Source organism: Ipomoea nil, unplaced genomic scaffold (genome assembly GCF_001879475.1).
Source record: "Ipomoea nil cultivar Tokyo-kokei standard unplaced genomic scaffold, Asagao_1.1 scaffold0688, whole genome shotgun sequence".
Lineage (NCBI taxonomy): Eukaryota > Viridiplantae > Streptophyta > Magnoliopsida > Solanales > Convolvulaceae > Ipomoea > Ipomoea nil.
Window position 1 is genome coordinate 7,580,498 of NW_017617116.1, and position 18,475 is coordinate 7,598,972.

Below are 18,475 nucleotides of genomic sequence, written 5' to 3' on the forward strand. Positions count from 1 at the left end.
GATATACCAGTGTCGGTCAACACTTTAAAATTCACCCTGCGCTTCTTTATATTTTACTGACATTAAGTACAGTGGAGATGTGACGTGACTTTAAATAGAAAAACTGAGACATGTATATATAATTATACATTAATTTTGCCCGACATAAAATATCAAATTACTACTTGGTTGTGATAGTTTTGTAACAGTAATATTTTTTTCCTTTAATTATGTTGTAAGGATTTAAGTGCCCAATAATAATGGGATTCAGTCAAGCACTTATTAACAAGCGACTACGCACACCAAAAACTATAACTAATAACAAATATGTAACATTATTCAGTTAACGCCATGTTACAATGACAGAATGTTAGACTCGACTTTTCAAAATCTCTATCTGACATTAATATATGATGAAAAGTAGTTATCTATGTTTTTTTTTTTTTTTTTTTTTAACCACAGTAAACTAAGTTTGCTGAGGATAGTGACTAGTGATACAATCATGAGTCACTTTCATATTTCTTTCTTTAGATTTGCACCCACAAAAGGGAGCCTATTGCAGAGGGCGGGGAAACCATAACCCTCTCTACTTTCTTTGTTTTATTGTTCTTTTTTTTTTTTTTTTTTTTGAAAACATTTATGTCATTCATGAATGCATCTCATCCACTTCTCTTTTTATCTTTTTTTTTTTTTTTTTTAATTGTTTGTTGTTTTGTGGTTTTGTTTATGTATACACACATCTGGACTTGACATTCATTCAGCTCCTCTTTATAGTTTTGGACTGGTTTTTGAATTGACAGTTGAGGTATCTACTTACCAATATCTTATGCAATGACGAGACATATACATTTATAGATAGATGTGTAGTAAAAAAGACGAGATGTGATATCTCGAAGTTTTTCTTCAGTTTGATTTTATCTTATTCTAATATTCTTATATTAATAGAAGTACATGTAAAAGATATAACATTCTTTGTTTGATACAGTAAATAAAACATTTCTGATCTGTTATGCGTTTGCATATTATCAATCACTTTTTAAATATGATATGGTGTATTTATTATTCAACTAATTAATGAATGATGTCTTTGTACGTGTGGAAAGAGATTTTAGTACCTAAATGTAATTCTTGCCTAAGATTTTTATATTTATTTTCAATATTCTTCTCCCAAAAGGTTGAATACCCAACCCAAGGGACCCATACCCCAGCCTGATAGAGCATTTGGGAGAATGTAAATTACGGTGATTCAATGGCTTAGCAGACAAAGCCAAATACATACCTTGTCTTTGGTAGGATTCAAATTAAACACTACATCTAGTGGCTGCTAGCAATGAAAAGTTTATTTTGGATTGGTTGGGGGTTGAGTTGTGCTCGGGACACTATTATTCTTCCAAAAGGCTGAATCTCAATTCTAAGGGCCTCCACACCCCGACTCGACGGGACACTATTATTATAATTATATCATGATGTATAATACTATACTATAAAAGTATTCTCTATTCTGATTCTACTTTTTACCATAATCCTCGATATTCTAGTCATATTGAGTTTCAATTTATTAGGAGTTCAATATATTATTGGTGGGATTGAAATTGATTGAAATAATTTTCACGGCTGTCCACTACTTCATTCATGAGACTTAAACTCGAAATATTGCTTGAGGCAAATAAAACTCAAAATACTAAAAGGCTCTAATAATAAGCACATGCGGCCATTGTCTTAAAGTCTTGATAAACGAGTAAATTAACTACGAGAACTGCTTAACTTAATTATATTGTACGTACATTAGTATCTATAATAGGAAAATTTCATATTGTTTTTTTCAGTAAGATTCGATTTAAACATGCACAATGCAACTACTAGCAAAAGAACTTATAAACGTTAATTTGAATTGATTAACCAATTAAATTATGCTGAGAAATTAAATTTCAACACCACCATATTTCCTAGCTGGAAGAAAATGTCATGTGTACTCCCATTTTCTACTTCCAACTTTTACTCTTATACACAAAACCTTGATGTTGACACTTGTATTGGGACCTAGAAGTCCGCCACATTTGAGGGTACATGTAGTAGAACTTTTCCTACCATCCCATCACGGTACCCTAGATTCTCATATGATCTACTATATATAAGTCTATCTTTTACTTTTGAACCAACCCTCACCATCCTAGTATTTATGCCATTACCCTCCATCCCCATCTTCTTCCTCTAGACCTCCATCCCCATTCTTCCATACTGGATCTACAAACCAAAGAGATCAAAACCTCCATGGATTTGGCTCAACCATCTTCTGAGCATCTTTGCTATGTCCGCTGCAGTTTCTGCAACACTGTTCTCGCGGTACGTCTACCTCCATGCATGCAATAAGCTTCACTTCTACACCCCCCCCCCCCCCCCCCTCTCCCTCTCTCTCTATATATATATATATCTATCTATCTCTCTATATATATATGTTATGTGTCGATATCAGTCAAAATCGGACGACAGGAGTCACTCATATATGTTTTTATTAGGTTGGAATCCCATGCAAGAGGGTGCTGGAAACAGTGACAGTGAAATGTGGGCATTGCAGCAATCTTTCCTTTCTCAGCACTAGGCCTCCACTCCAACCCCAGTGCCATGATCACCATGCCAATAATTTTCCGGTAAAATCGAGCGTTTTTGCATTTCAAAAATGTTTTTTTTTTCTTCAGAATTGAAACTCTATAAAATGTTTCAAGTTCAATTATTTACAAGAACGATTTATTGACATTTTTAATGTGAATCGATGAGTTATGGACAATCTAAACTGGTATATATAATTCTTTACCAATTAAAATCACAAGACGAACTTAACTCAGACCACACCTTCTTAGGTATCATGCAATGGTTTCAAGAGGGGTCAATCATCATCATCCTCACCAACATCTAGCGAACCATCATCCCCAAAGGCTCCTTTCGTGGTTAAACGTACATATAATAATATTATTTAATCTTTCTTTTTTACCAATATTTTTTTTTTACTAGTTAAAGTTTATCATTGTATATTCACTTTTCCTTTTGCATTATTTAATTAATTTCAGCTCCTGAGAAGAAGCATAGACTTCCTTCTGCCTACAATCGATTCATGAAGTAAGCTATTATATTATTATTATTATTATTATTATTATTATTATTATTTAAAAATGTGATTGTGAAAGGGAGGAGATTCAACGCATCAAAGCAGCGAATCCAGAGATACCACATCGTGAAGCTTTCAGTGCTGCAGCAAAAAATGTATTGTTAATTAATTAATTAATTAATTAATATTTATATTCCTTAAACAATAATTCTTTTATTTAGTTACGTTAATTATTGGCTTAATTACAACATCTTTTGGTATTTAATAGTGGGCTAGATACATTCCAAACACTCCAAGCAGGTCCACTTCAGAGAGCAACAGCAATGTAAGAATCCTTTCTTCCACTGCACCTTTTTGGTTTTTTTTTTTTTTTTTTTTTTTTTTTTTTTTTTTTTGCAATATCAGAATCGTACCAATAATACCTGATATAATTATGAATGATTGTATAATATATTGTCACACTTTATACGCTAGACATATTATACATGACTGTAACATGTATTATATTATTGCTACCCGCAACACTATATAATTGAAGTTTCTTACATATATATAGATATTGCATGACTAATTTTTATTTTTATTTTTCTAAGGCCTAGAGAATGGAGGATGAAGCAACTCAAGCAAGTTTGGGATTAAGGAATTGAAGGCATAATTAGTGGGGACTTAATCAGTTTTAATTGTGAGGATAAATTTGAGGATTTGATCCAATTTGTTTTCTGTTTTATTTATGTTGTTGTATCTCAACTTTTATTTATATTTATGAACTTATGAGTTTGGGAAACTTGTATGATGGGCTATTATTATTCTATCTTTGTTTATTTTGGGTGACGAAAGAAACATGCTGCTACTATCTGATTATCATGACATGCAAACCTTAATGAATATTGAGTTTGGATGAAATATTATTTAACTTTTATTTTTTACTATTAGTTTAAAAAATGGTCATATATAATGTCTAAAAATCTACAAAATAATTATAAATAGGGTTGTCAAAGTGAGCCGAAGCCCGTGGGCTGGCCCGCACCCGTCTCGCGGTGGGACGGATTAGAGCCACAAAAAGATAGTTTGCGTGTTAGTACTGTCAAAGCGGGCTGACCCGTCCCACCGCAAGCCCAATTGTTGGCGGGTTTTGCGGGTCGGCTTGCCGAGCCCGCAGTGTTAGGGTTCATGCAACTCTAGCCCGTCTTACGCGGGTTGACGGGCTCTGCGGGTTTTTTTATAATGCAATATTATAGGCTCATAATTTCCATTTTTCTTTTTTATATATAATGCAATGTTATAGTGCATGATATTGTAAAAACTTCGTATACAACATACAAACGAAAGATTAACTTTGAGAAATCTTGAAGTAGTGTAATGTTTAGCTAAAATGTCACTTAGAACATCAATAATGTTTTAACTAACATTGCATGGAAAATATTTTGGTATACCCAACTTAATTAATAGGGAGTATTCCATAATGCAAAGTTTCTACGTTTTAGATAGAGTTTGGCAAATATTATTAAATGTGTGGAAAGAAAAAATCTCTCCCCATTGTTGGTAAATGGTAATAATGAGATACAAGAAATTCTTGTATGAACATCTAGATATAGTGTGTATAAAAGTATTATGACCCAACCGAACTGATCAGGTAACTAACTTGGTAACCATAAAACTTCAAATTTCATTTTTTGTGGAAGCTGCCTATTGCGTTTCCTGATCAGTTATGGACAACTTATACTGATTTATCCCTTAATCTTTTACTGACTAAGTTCATAAAGCAGGTTTTAGCACGTGAGCCTGCACCATTGAGTAGGGGTTACGGATTTCAAAATTAAAAATATTGATAGCTACATAACCACTAAAATGGTGTCACAAAGAAAACAACATTAAAATGCTACAAAGGCTTGCAGCAAACATTTCAAATCAAATTGAATCCCCAAACTCATATCCATACTACATTCTAACTTCTCAAAGATCATAAATGGTAACTTTCTTTGGTTTAAGAAAGTTTTCGAGACTATATAAATGCCTATACTGTTGCACTTTCGACAATCATTACTCCTTTCAGATCCTCTAAACCAGAGAGCGAGGCACTTCAAGTTCCAGATCATTTGTATGTACAAACAGAAAAGCAGCGAGCTAAACGAATTGAATGTGTGTTCGATCGATCCTCACGTGGTAGTGAAACAGAAGTTATCGGTGTCGTGATTCACCTGAGCATAGCTTCTCTGCTGCTCGACTCTCAGCAGATGCGTGGAAAGCTGCTGCAAATCGATGGTTGGCCCGCTTTCTGGAGAAATATAGCAAGTTAAGTCCTCGAAATCTGATGTTTGCAAGCCCCCATCGATTTGAGTTTCATAATGAGCGCCCAAATTGCCATCATGAACCTCGAGAACTCCATCCCGATCAACTACCCCAAACGCATCCAGCTCGCTTAGTGTGAAGTTTCCTGAAGTGTTGTTCATGCCCAAATTAGGCATGCCCAGATTCTGATCCACTTTGAGGTAACCGGGATGGTTCGATGGAATCATTGTCGGATGAACGGTTGAATTGCTAAGAATCTTTTCCTTGTGGGCTGACAGAAGAGAGTGAGATCGAGTGGAGTTTTCGCCTTCTTGAACTGGGAATCGCCTTTCTTGTAGATGCCCTCTTGATTGTAGCAAGCTGCTAATCGGCTTTCCTTCCTCCTCGTAACTTTCTTGGCAGAAGAAGCTGCCATTAAGGATTTCGGGGAATAGGAACGAGATAGTCCTATCCGACGCCAAATCCAAGAACCTCGACCCTGGAATATCTGTGTATATATATAAACACATAGGAATAAAAACCATTAAACGAATGTAGTGGTTAATTAGAATTAGGAGAAACTATTTTTACCCCAGTGAGTATCGCGTTGAGGCTTTCGTCTTCGCTCGTTGTGGCCAGCAAGGCGCTTCCGACAACTTCTTTTATCATCATCAAATTCTGCTAACAAATGAAACCTGCATAGTTGAAACTTATTTCAATTGCAGCCAAGAATGTCTCTGTATTTTCTTTTTAGTACTACTGACTCTGTTACAATGCAGTATTTGTTCATCAAGAATGTCTGTATAATTGTCATTAACTCATAATTAACACCGAAATATGTACCAACTACACCAAGTGCTTGAATCAAGATTCTAGGGAGCGACAACTTATCAAATCGTTAAGACCATCTTTCTACTTAACATAGTAGTTTATCGAAAGTAACATCAATGTAGAAGTAGAAAGATTGATCGTACCTACTACATTGCTGGCAGAACCGCTGTTCAATGCCATTAACGATGACTTTAGCGGTCTTAGAGTGCTCGTCACATACTTTATGCCTCTTGTGATAGTCTTTGGAGGAGCTTAGGTCCCGGTTACAGCCATGAACTTGGCATACGAGGACCTGGGAACTAAAACTCGTGATCCTAGCCCGTTTTGCTGTCACAGAAGGCTCTGCTGATGAAAAATCCGAATTTTTTGGCTCTGCTGATGACGAATCTGAATTTTTTTTGGAAGATTGGCCACTCCTCGCTTCGTTTGAATCGTTTAATGCTGCCTTGTTGATATCATGGACTTGGAAGGCATGAATATCGGACTGCAAACTTGTGTCCCGGATTCTTTTTGCTGGCAACAAAGGCTCAATTGGAGACAAAACCGAACTCGATTTTGAAGACTGGTCACTCTTGACATTGCCATGATGCATTAACTCCTCGGATTTCTGGTTGTTATACCCAGTAGCCTCAACTTCCATCTCCCTCGGGACCGAATCCAGATTAGCCATACAAGAAGAAAGTGTCATCTTCGCAAAATCATTATCAGACTCAGTACTCGAAAGCCTCAAGCCCGGACTACTCACGGGCGATTTCTGCAGCATTTCAGCCAAACCAGACTCCATGAACTCTGCTCCTTCATTAAGTTCATGATTAGTGCTAATCATACCTCTATCAACCTCAGAGAAGGGGTTTAAGTTCCAGTCTTTTAGAAGATTTCTACTTCTTGTAAAGGAGTCCACTGGCAATTCATCAGAAAACAGAAAACCTCTTCCTTCAAAAGCATAGTTCAAAGACTCCATTACTGGAACAGAGATACAGTGTCACAGTAAAAAAAATTCCAATAATTTACACCTAATCCAAACTCAATTTTCTGAAAAAAAAAAAAGACAAAAATGTGTCAATGTCAATACAATTTCACATCTTAAATCAAGAATTGATGACTAAAAAGTAAAAATCTAACAATTAAAGCCATCTTTCCCCATGAACACAACCCAAAAGAGAAACTGTGCAGCTCAAAATTCTGGGAAAGACAAAATCTTTCTTCTCAGCTCCCCAAAAGGAGAATTGAATCACAGATGGCTATTAGAAAGGATGGAAAGTGGAACTAAGCTACACACAGACTAAGAAAAGATAAGCTTTCACCACCCAAACTTCTCAAAATCAAGAAACACTAGAAATTGAAACAATACCACAATCACATCAAGAAAGCTCAGAAATTTATAAAAAGAACACACTTAGAAATTCAAGGACAGAATAAGTTACGCGCCCACGTAGACATATGCAAGCTAGCAAACAAGCTAAGGAACAAAAGATGGACGAATTTTGAGCTTACCCAGAGAAAAACTGGAAGAAAGAAGTGCAGAAAGATTGCGAGAATCAAATGATTTCGGCCACCCCAGGTGCCCAAAGCGTCTTTCTTGTTGCTTTTTTTGCAGTTTTGAATTCACACTACTTGCTCCCTAGTGAGAGAGAGGGAGAGAGTTGTTTGTTTCCATTTCTGTTTCTATTTTTGGGTTTGTGAAAATATATAACGAGGTTGTTAAAAGGGACCTAACAAGGAAAGAGAGTGACAGAGTGAAGTATAAAGAAATAGAAAATGCAGGTAATTTGGTGTGTCTAATCACTAGCCTGTAACTGCGTAATATAAAAATATATAATATAGGACCACACTTGCTTCTTTTAGTTCAATGTTTTTTTTTAAAAAAAAGAATTTACAATGACTACTTAAAGAATATCGATTGATTATAGAGCAATGTTACAAAAGGCACTAGGCGCTAATCGAGCTTAGGGAAGGCCTAGTGTTTAAGCGGTCAAGTAATTCGAGTATATCGTCTTCACTTTTTTCACTCAGCGCTAGAGTTGTTAACTGTTATAATCTTTCAAACTAGTCAATTGCATATGTTAAATGGTTAGTTGAGTACATAGCTCGAGAAATGTAAAAGAGGAGTAACCCAGCAGACAAAAAAATCTACATAGCCGAGTTGAACGCCAATTCGATCGAGTTGGGCACCGACTCGATCAAGTTAGGCGCCCGACTCGGTCGAGCAAAGCACTCAACTCGACCAAGTCGGCACCTAGTCGTCCAGTTAGTCGGTCACCCGGCTAAAAGTCGCATAAGGCTGAAATTGCCTCGACCTAGGAGCACATAAAGCCTGGTCGGCTACCTAGGCCGATTTTTACAACATTGTTATAGAGTAAATTTTTGTCAAAAAATAATAATAATAATAATAATAATAATAATAATAATAATAATAATAATAATAATAATAATAATAAAAACTAGAGGTGACCATAATTTGGTTTGGATTATAACAATAGAATAGAATTGTTATTGTTACAGTTACAAGTAGAAACGGATCAAAAAGTTTTTAGAATTGATTAGAGCCTTAGTTTGGTGTGCTTAGTCTTTAGACTCGACATTGATACTATATTTTTTATTTTTTATTTTTTGAAGGTATGTTAGTCAACAACGTCTTCACTAAGGCTCAATCTCATGACCTTCCACATAAAAGAAGTCACTACATACCATCTGAACACAAGGTGTTTGGCATACTATAGAATTTTTAGTTTACTTGGTAATTATAATGTTTTAAGTTCGATTTCTTTTAGAGTTGTGTATTGACATTCTTGGTTTGAACATGTTAACTATGAGCAGTCAAGTCTGATTTAACTCCTTGTGGTGATTTGACAATAAGGTTTGACAAATTATACCATGAACCTGAGTTCACCTTGCATTGTGGGCTTTGGTCCAAAATAACATTCAAATTATGTGTCTGCAATTAATATATTATGTGCATGCAGTTAACAAATTATGTGCATATAAATAAATTAAAAGCACATAACATGTTATTATGTTAACTGCATGGCAGTTAATATATTATGTGCATGTAGTTCTACTATACATACTCTCAAATTCTACTCCATTATATTACTTCTACTCCCTGATGTGACAAACTAGGATTAGTTATTTTTATCATGTTGGTTCACAGAAAAGCGTCTACATCAATAACATAACTTGTGAGAGATAGTAAAAGTTGGGAGTATAAAATGAAAATTCATCAAATATTTTCCGTTAACATATTATATGTCTTCAATTTATTTACTGGCACATAATTTATTGACTGAAAGCACATGATATATTAATTGTAGACACATAATTTTTATAAATCAAAGTTAATTCTTTTATATATTATGGTTCAATTTTTATTTTAACCAATAAAAAGTATCAAATGCGAGTTGTGTAGCAACAAGGGTTGATATATACAACCTCAATCAAACCATTAATTACTTCGGATGCACGCTATGTAGTAAAAGTAATTTGTATGTTACCCAACAACAGAAAATATATTCTTGTAACCTCTCTTATAGAGGTTTGGTTTTAGTTTATTTTTTTGGACAATCAAACTATGACCACTCATACAGTCTTATAGTTATATCTCAACTTTTTTTTAAGGTGAAAGGTAAATAGACTTTATTAAGAAACATAGCAGGGAGTAGCAGGGGTTTCTCACAAATTCAAAAGAAAAAGAATTAAAAGAATAAAAACTTATGTGAGACGTTACTTCTTGTTCATGTGTGACAATATAATCAGCTGCCGAGTTATAATTGATAACTAATTACATGCAAAATGACTTTCTTAAAAAGTTGGTTAAAAAAACTGCTTTGAACAATTTTAATTTAGTATTTGAAGCAATAAGCTGTTACAAAAAGTTAATTAATCAAACACTTAGGCCTTGTTTGGTAACATAGTTAGGAGGGTGTATTCAATCATGACTTTTGTAGAGTTTTAAAGACTTTTAAAATGATAGATTTTAATAAACTTTGATTCACTTTCATAGAGTCGTTCAAAACTTTTTAAAACTTTATAAGACTCTATAAAAGTCATTAAAAAAATATTCATGGACTTTTATCAACTTTTTATTTTAAAAAGTCTACAAAAGTCATTGAAATTCTAAATTGAATACATCCTTACAAACTTTCAATGATTTTGATTCTTATCATTTATAATTTTCTTACAAAACATTTATAATATATCATAAAATTTTCTTAAATTATTATGTAGTTCTTCACCCATATCAACATTCTCAACATTATTATTTTTATCTATAGTATGTTGAGACTTATATGCTAATTACTTATATATATTATTAATAAACATAAAAAAATTATTTCATTAGGCATCAGGCAAAGAACTATTATTTCATTACAAGTTGTATAAAGTAAAAAAAATAAAAATCTAATATATATATATATATATATATATATATATATATATATATATATATATATATATATATAATTATACTTGATATATTGCTAGGCATCACGCAAAGAACTATTATTTGCAATAGCAATTTGAGACTGTGAACAACTACATGGTGTTACTGTTTGCAACCCCAAATTGTTGTTGCGAACAATAGTTCGCTATTCGTAGTAACTTGTTAAAAAAAGGGAAAATATATATTACGAATATAAACATAAAAAGAATAAAAATAAAAATATATAAGTATTTATATGAATATTATGAAACATATACTAAAATTTGATGATGAAAAATTTGCTTTGTTCATGTATTTAGGGAGAATTAGAGAAAGTTAGGGATAAAAAATTTATAGAAAAAATAAAAATCAATATAAAGTAAAAATAATATTATTTTGAATTTTTAGAGGAAGATTGTAAAATTTAGGAGAGAGAGAGAGAGAGAGAAATTGGTAGAGTTAGGTATGAGGAAAATATAGGATAATGAAGAAAAAAATAATTTTATTAAATTTAGATAGGTTTATAAAGTTTAAATTGGGAGAAAAAAATAGAGTTTAAATAGAGAGAGAAAACATTCAAAGTTATTAGAAAGAAAATTTTGAAATCTGGGGGTTGATGGCTGGATTTCAACTATTTATATTTGAGAAGAAAAAGTCTACAAAAGTCATAAAATTAAAAAGTCTACAAAAGTTCATAACTTTTTGAATACCACGTGATTTTTAAAGACCCTCTAAAAGTCTGAATTGAATACCACACGACTTTTAAAGACTCTTTAAAAATCTTGATTGAATACCGCCTGACTTTTAAAGACTCTCTAAAAGTTTGAATTGAATACCCCCAAACTTTTAAAGTTCATAAAAGTTTAAAACTCTATGAAAGTCATGATTGAATACACCCCCCTTAGTTTATCAGTCAATTTTGACTTATTTGACCACTAGTAGTTGTTTGACTTGGTTAAACAATCAATATGAGTGTTTGATTGATTAGCTTTTTGTAACAACTTATTATTCTAAAATGCTAAAATTCAAAATTCAGTTAGGTTTTTGAGAAAGTCATTTTACATGTAATCAGTTATCAGCTAACAATTAATTTACCAAACTTTTCTACAATCAGCAAATGTTATAACTAATCAAATCCACTAACCCAATCAGCTAATAACTATCAGCTATTTACCAAACAGTCTTTATATTGGTTGTTTATCAAAATCATTATTTTCTCTATTTGTTTAAAAAGAAACCATTAAGTATGGTGATTAAATCTGAGTTACATGATTAGTAGCTATCCTATGAATCGAAGTGGATTGTCTCTATTCTACAACCTAGACTATAATAATTGTTGTTGTTTCTTAGTAATAATAATATTGTCGTTGTTGACATCCGTTGAAAACTTGTTGCAGGAGATCTGAGGAGGAAGAAGCCAAGAGGGGACCAACCTAGAGTGTTGGTTGAGTGCAAATGTGAGATTAGACAAGAAGTTGTTACCCTATTTGGGATGTAAAAAGACAGAAGATGGAGTTGGTAAGAAGGAAACCAAGATGGGAAAATCTAAAACTATACAATGTGATACATACATATTCATTAAAAAAAAATAATGGAGAAAGGTAATATTTCAAACTCAGCTCTCGAGAAGTCCGAACTGCATGTATAATCGAAACATTGTATATATAGTCGATCAATACTCGTGTGGTTGAGTTATAATTGAACTTTTTATTTGAATAAGGTGTTGGAAAATTATACGTACTTCTGGTCTCTCAATTATATGGTTGTGTTATGAAAAACTAGATTACAATATCTCGAATAATTGAAGAAAAAGAGACACTACAACATATAACCGGTAACAATTGAAAGATCAAAATTGTAATGTTTTTAGTGTTGTAAAAGTCGGTCTAGGCGCCCCTAGGCCGAGGCAATTTCAGATTTTCAATCATATGCGGCTTTTAGTTGGCTTGCTGGCTGACTAGGCGCCAATTTTGGTGCCTAGCTCCGCCTAGTTGGTGCCCAACTAGGCTGAATCGGCGCCCAACTCAGCCGAGTAGCATTTTGCCCTCGGTTGCTCATCTTCTATATTTCTCCAGCCATGTACTCAACTAATCATTTAACTTATGTATTTTACTTGTTTGTAGAATTATAATAGTTTAACATTTCTCCAGCCATGTACTCAACTAATCATTTAACATATGTAGTTTAATTTACTTGTTTGTAGAATTATAATAGTTTAACAATTCACAGCCCTAAGTATGAAAAGTGGAGACGATATACTCGAATTACTCGACCGTCTATGAGGCGTCTAGCTAAGAGCCGCCTAAACACTCCAAGACTCCGGACACCTAACTATCGTCTAGCGCCTTCTGCAATATTGAATTTTTCCAATTAATAAAATAATCAATCGTGTAACGCATTGAAATTAATTTCTTTACACGTTTGTTTCTTCTTCTTTTCACCCTCTCCCTCCTCATTCCATTACTTTTCTAAAGGTAGTTCTCCTTTCACATTTGGACTGTTTTCACGTTTTAATTTGTTCGAGTAGTTTTAACCAATGTTGAGAGTTTGAAAGAAGTTTGAATTTTTAATATATTTACTCACCTCGCAATTCACTTTGAGACGTGAATGAAAATAAAGTTCCTAATATGGAAGAAGAATTGTATTTGTATAAATATTTCTTGCAAGAAATATTCACGTGTATATAAAAATTTCACAATGTCATATGATACAACATTATAATCTAAAAATGATAAAAGTAATCCATCTATTCATTAATGATGGAAATATTGGACGAACATGTCTAAGAACACAAGCCTATAAAATATAGGGTCAAACCTCAAACTCTAGGTGAGGCCAGGTTGGCTGAGGAGATCATTGGTTAATCGCGTTTACACATATTTAATTTGTGTTCGCACATACTTAATCTAATCTAGATCACTAGAAAATATTAAATGGATGCACACAATTTGTTCTTTTATATATATATATATATATATATATATATATATATATATATATATATATATACCACACAAATGTTAGGTTGTTGCCTGCAGATTAAGAATTCTGTTCGATCAATGTGTTGAAAATCGAGGCAACAAAGAAATTAAAATTTTTTGGCGTTATTCAAGCCGGCGATTTTGTCCCTTGAAAATTTACATGTGGGGTCAAAAAATTAGAAATTTGTTTTGGAATATTCTTAGAGAAATTTTCAATCTAATTTTAATGTTTTTTAATAGAAAACTTAAGAACCAAAAAATTGCTATAATATCTTGCTAAGACCCTCTTAGTCAAACTTATCACACAAATTTCTATTCCTAAACTAATCCTTGTAAGCACCAATGCCGATAGTTTTTAATACAACCATGTATATTATATTTAGTTATACATATATTATTGACTCCAATTTTAATTGTATTGTATCTAATACTATCAACATAATTGAACCGTATTAAATTTATAACAGTTTGTGAGTAGAATAGTATGATCCACACAGCTGTATGCACCACGGTCCACACAATAATGATTGTAGAATATAAACATAACTCTAACAAATTTGAACATTGAGGAAAAACAAAGATTTGTTTAAAAAAACATATCAAAATCATGAATACATCTAAGATTCTTAGTAAAAACCCCAAAGCCATAACAGAGCATCCATCAAGAGAAGTTGAGCCTCTTTCGCGATAACCCAAGATCAAACTGATGCTTCTGCAGGACTTATTTAGTTACACCGATATAGTCTAACAAGTCGGTCTTTACCAAGCCAATAAGCAATGTAATCGAGTTAGAATGTTGAAATAAACGAAAACTTGTTCCCTCACGTGAGGGTGAAATGATCTAAATCTGGGAACCGAGGATGAGTAACATACTTTCTCTTTCCGTTTTGGAGGGTGGGTGTTCAGCCTTCGTGATCCTGTGGGTGATCATCGTGCTCCGTACCATAATCTACCCAGGGCAACATAGACTCGAAAAGAACTGCAAGTGCGTTTCGATTTGACAGATCTCTCACGGGGCGGTTAGCCGGTTGTTCGCCATTGTTCACCGCCAATCTTGGGTCGACCATGAAATTTTGCAAGTTATCAGGTGGCAAAGTCGGAACAGAATCCGAAAATTCAGATACCAATAGATGAGAATACCTAGCAAAGATTAAGAAGCAACTCAGTAACTAAAAAACACATGGTAAATATGAATCAATTCACGGTGTGTTAAGTTCAATGTTGAAAAAATCGCTAGGCACCTGAGGACCGCCCAGAACGCCTAGGCGGGCGCCTAGAGCGCCTAGGAGGCCGGGCACCTAGGCCGCCAAGGAGGCCGGGCGCCTAGGCCGCCAAGGAGGCCGGGCGCCTAGGCCGCCTAGGAGGTCGAGCGCCTAGGCCGCCTAGGCGCGATTTTTGCAACACAGGTTAAGTTAGAGCTATACTCATTTTTGTCAGAAGGAAACGCCTCTTTTCTCACGCAAGTCCAATCTCTTGAATCGGCTTCTTTTTTCTCGAGCATCTCGATCACTGTAAGTGCGGAGTCCTTGAGAAACTTCTGGATATCGGGCAGCCTCCATATAAGGTAGCTCCTTTCGACATATATATTAACCAAGTGATCCAAAGATAAGCTCCCAGATTTCTCAGAGGCAAAGAGGCTATGCCCAACTACACGGCTAAAAGTTTGATCTTTAAGTGGCACCTTTGCCACCAACTTCTTCAAAACAGTGGGATGTAGCATCAACGCCTGCTTCATCAGATCAGTCGAAGAAGCTTTCAAAGATTCCGTCTTTTTATCATCTTCCCGACTCTCAAGGTTGAAACGGCATATGGCAAGAGAATAAGAAAAATTCGGGAATAACCACAAAGAACTATCGCTTTTGTATTCCTCAGAGAATCGTTCTAGCCACGAATACTCTTCCGCTCTCAACGAGTAATAGTCAACGCAGAATAAGGCACCCATCGGGTCATCTGAATCTAGAGAGAGAAGCAATTTGCAAATCTCGAGGGCAGAGCGGTGGCAGCCCCGCCTATCCATGTTCTTCATGTGCGAGAAAAGTACAGAGAAGAAGGGCTTGTTCGTATCATGGCTATACTGCAGCTGACATTTACCCAGAAACGGGGTGAACATTGCGTGCCACGCACATTCCATAGCATACAAACATCTTGCAGTAGCATCAGACGACATTTGAAGCTCGCCCGAAAATTTATAATACTCAGCTAATGTAATGAGTGAATCTATGTGATATGGATGATGCACGAGAATGTTCACGATACCATTAAGGTCGTGAATTGCCTTTGCAGCTTCGAACGCTCTCTGAGCTTGGGTATAGGAAGCCGAATGTACATACCTATATAACAAGAATGTAAGAACTCGAGAAGAGAACATAAATTTTTCCTGCCCGACTATTTAAGTAAAAATGATATAACCTGAAATGATTGATTTCATCTCTGGTTTCCAGAAGTTCCATGGAAAGAGAGCCATCCCATCGTGGCCAATGCTCTGAAGGATGAACGAGGATAGTCTTCCTATGATTCTGGCTTCCACGTCTGATCCCACGAGCCTGCCTAGAGCTTCCACTTTGTTGATTCCGCTCGAAAGAGCTCACTACTTTGGACCCAAATATCCTCCGAAGCTCATTTTCTGCACTTAGGAATTTCGGGTCAATTTGAAGGATGGAACTTGAAGATTTCTTGACACTCTTATTGTTATTAGTATTTAGAAGTTTTGCTTCTGTTGAATGAGAAGCAATATCTTTACGGCAAGATGAATCTCCTTCTAGAGACAAGTTTTCCAACATCACATCCAAGGACTTTTGAGGATTTCTATTGCTTTTCTTTTTCTTTTTCTTTGATCTCTGGTTTGATGATGTAGATGTGTTAATCGTGTCGGTTTTCTTGGAGGATTGCTTAGTATCAACCTTCCCTGTCGAGGATCTATCGTTGATTTCTGACTTATCTACCTGCAGGCAAGATTAAACAATCGAACTTTCCTCAAACACAGTTCTATCACAGCGTGAAAATTAATTGAACCAAACAGAAGGCAATGGGGAATTAGAATCTCACCTGATCAACATCATCACAATCATTGTGCTGCTCTTTCTCTTCATCCTCATCCTCGTCGAGAATATCAAAGGGGTTTCTTCGAGAAGCAGAGGAAGATTCGGGGGATTCAGAATCATCTTCACTGTCTTGTTGGTGCAGAGCAGCTTCTTGCTCTTTCAAGATTTTCTTCATTAATCGAGCCGACATTCTCTCTCGCTTTCTTTGCACCTTCTCCTTCCTCCACTACAAATTCCTAAACTCAAAGAACTGTTTAAAGAAAATAAAATCAAATTGTGACAAAATTCAAAATGGCTAAACATTTGAACCAATGTTATCTGAAAAGAACCTTACATAGTTACATCAAACAACATTTAAAATTATGGTTCTCTGTAACAAGAACTCATGGTTGTGGATAATTGGTTCAATTGACAGTTTCTTTAATAGCTACAAAAATCCCCAAAACGCAAAATCCCTAGCTCATCAACTCGCAAACGAAGTCGAGAATCAAATTACTATTCAGTAGCTGCTATGACTTAAAAAAGATACATTTGCAGCGTGAATAAATACAAATTCTTCCAGAGATTATATACAGATTAAATAAAAAAGAACAAAGAATTTAAAAGAAAAAACACTTACGATATTGGTTCAAAAGATGTTTGAAGCTTTGGGTGGCAGAGGAGTCCGGTTAAGCGTCGACGGCGGCGATGAGACGAGACGGAGCGGTGACTAACCGGCGAGCTTGAGGGCTTGAGATCGAGAGGATAGCTTCTAGGAGCTTGGTTTTGTACGGCACATGAGGAAAACAAAATCCTAGGTAAGACATGGTATTTTGGGCGTGTTTGGTTCGAAATAGGAATCCAAATTAGAATGGGAATTAAATATTTGATAATAATAATAGATTTTGGTTAGAGTATTTTGATAATAATAATATAGTAAAATTAAAATAATTACTGATATTTAGTTGCATATAATTTTATAATGAAAATAAATATTTTAAAAATATAAAAATAAAAAATACGATATTGATCTTAATATAATGACATTTAAAGCATGAATATGAAAAAAATCAAAATAAAAATTTAAAAATATTAATTCAAATTTAAAAATTAAATTATCAACGAGATGTAATAATAAACTTTTTTAATGGAAAATGAATCAAACACTAACTATGATTTTGATTCTCATTTCTATTGTATAAACCCATTAACCAAACTCACTCTTTATTTTCTATGAAAGCTAGGAAGAAAAAATGAAATGACATAATTAGTTTATCCTTGTTCTTTTTTCTCTTTCTTTTTTTTTTTTTTAAGGGTATCCTTGTTCTTTCTTAATTATTAGTACTTTTATTATTAATAATATTTTTTAATGGTATATAGATTTTTATACTCATTATTCTTCATATTTCAAATTCAACTAAACAATAAAATTAATATTCTTAGTAATTTGTTTCCAACAAACCAAACAATGAACTCTATTTTTCTAGTAATTTTTTAAAATTTCAATTTCATTTCCTTTAAATATTTTTTGGGAACCAAAGTGACTCTAATTGTCCCTCTATTTTTTTCTTTTTGGTAGATTTGACTATATGAAAGTAAAATGAAATTTGGTTCTTGATTTCACTTTTAACCTCATTACTTTTTTATATTTTGGGCAACCAGAAAAGTTTACAACTATCATTTAAATGTATATATTGACTAAATATCTTCTTTTTTTATATATAATAAATGATATTATCATTTTTTTATAATATGCGTTAGACTGACTCACGCTAATTGTTATGCCATGGACTTGTGTTCACCTAACAAGGTGGACACGGATCCAATACGACGACGTTCTGCAATTCGGGAGTAACGGTGCCGTTAGTGACAC

At 34.1% G+C, this 18,475-nt stretch overlaps 3 protein-coding genes across 8 annotated transcripts; 1 reads left to right on the forward strand and 2 right to left on the reverse strand.

The window, feature by feature from the left end:
- The first annotated feature begins 2,158 nt into the window (after positions 1 to 2,158).
- LOC109175729 (protein CRABS CLAW) lies at positions 2,159 to 3,866 on the forward strand. Its single transcript, XM_019325074.1, has 7 exons — positions 2,159 to 2,322; positions 2,496 to 2,627; positions 2,838 to 2,931; positions 3,045 to 3,093; positions 3,162 to 3,237; positions 3,351 to 3,407; positions 3,676 to 3,866. The coding sequence occupies exons 1-7, from the start codon at positions 2,251 to 2,253 to the stop codon at positions 3,679 to 3,681; spliced, it is 486 nt and encodes a 161-aa protein (XP_019180619.1). The 5' UTR covers positions 2,159 to 2,250; the 3' UTR covers positions 3,682 to 3,866.
- A 1,129-nt stretch (positions 3,867 to 4,995) lies between these two features.
- LOC109175723 (squamosa promoter-binding-like protein 6) lies at positions 4,996 to 11,786 on the reverse strand. 3 transcript variants are annotated; one of them, XM_019325067.1, is made up of 4 exons: positions 11,776 to 11,786; positions 6,325 to 7,194; positions 5,942 to 6,045; positions 4,996 to 5,858 (listed from the first exon to the last, which is right to left on the reverse strand). In XM_019325067.1, exons 2-4 carry the CDS (start codon positions 7,140 to 7,142, stop codon positions 5,239 to 5,241), a joined length of 1,542 nt encoding a protein of 513 aa, XP_019180612.1. In that variant the 5' UTR covers positions 7,143 to 7,194; positions 11,776 to 11,786; the 3' UTR covers positions 4,996 to 5,238. The 3 variants fall into 3 exon arrangements, with proteins under 3 accessions (XP_019180612.1, XP_019180611.1, XP_019180610.1); XM_019325066.1 differs by lacking the exon at positions 11,776 to 11,786 and adding an exon at positions 7,676 to 7,862 and having other exon boundaries at positions 6,325 to 7,144; XM_019325065.1 differs by lacking the exon at positions 11,776 to 11,786 and adding an exon at positions 7,676 to 7,862 and having other exon boundaries at positions 6,325 to 7,213.
- A 2,333-nt stretch (positions 11,787 to 14,119) lies between these two features.
- Positions 14,120 to 17,428, reverse strand: LOC109175722 (transcription factor 25). Of its 4 annotated transcripts, none has more exons than XM_019325063.1 (5): positions 17,243 to 17,428; positions 16,628 to 16,859; positions 15,992 to 16,524; positions 15,007 to 15,912; positions 14,120 to 14,722 (listed from the first exon to the last, which is right to left on the reverse strand). In XM_019325063.1, exons 2-5 carry the CDS (start codon positions 16,811 to 16,813, stop codon positions 14,485 to 14,487), a joined length of 1,863 nt encoding a protein of 620 aa, XP_019180608.1. In that variant the 5' UTR covers positions 16,814 to 16,859; positions 17,243 to 17,428; the 3' UTR covers positions 14,120 to 14,484. The 4 variants fall into 4 exon arrangements, with proteins under 4 accessions (XP_019180608.1, XP_019180606.1, XP_019180607.1 ...); XM_019325061.1 differs by having other exon boundaries at positions 16,628 to 16,873; XM_019325062.1 differs by having other exon boundaries at positions 16,628 to 16,873; positions 17,239 to 17,428.
- Between the last annotated feature and the right edge of the window lie 1,047 nt (positions 17,429 to 18,475).

Coding starts and splice junctions, on each gene's coding strand:
- LOC109175729 (XM_019325074.1), top strand. CDS start 2,251: ATGGATTTGGCTCAACCATCTTCTGAGCATCTTTGCTATGTCCGCTGC. Junction 2,323..2,495: donor TCTGCAACACTGTTCTCGCG/GTACGTCTACCT, acceptor TGTTTTTATTAG/GTTGGAATCCCATGCAAGAG. Junction 3,094..3,161: donor GCCTACAATCGATTCATGAA/GTAAGCTATTAT, acceptor TGATTGTGAAAG/GGAGGAGATTCAACGCATCA.
- LOC109175723 (XM_019325067.1), bottom strand. CDS start 7,142: ATGGAGTCTTTGAACTATGCTTTTGAAGGAAGAGGTTTTCTGTTTTCT. Junction 6,046..6,324: donor TTCTGCCAGCAATGTAGTAG/GTACGATCAATC, acceptor TCAACTATGCAG/GTTTCATTTGTTAGCAGAAT. Junction 5,859..5,941: donor TCAACGCGATACTCACTGGG/GTAAAAATAGTT, acceptor ATATATACACAG/ATATTCCAGGGTCGAGGTTC.
- LOC109175722 (XM_019325063.1), bottom strand. CDS start 16,813: ATGTCGGCTCGATTAATGAAGAAAATCTTGAAAGAGCAAGAAGCTGCT. Junction 16,525..16,627: donor ATTGTGATGATGTTGATCAG/GTGAGATTCTAA, acceptor TCTTGCCTGCAG/GTAGATAAGTCAGAAATCAA. Junction 14,723..15,006: donor TTTCCTTCTGACAAAAATGA/GTATAGCTCTAA, acceptor AATCTTTGCTAG/GTATTCTCATCTATTGGTAT.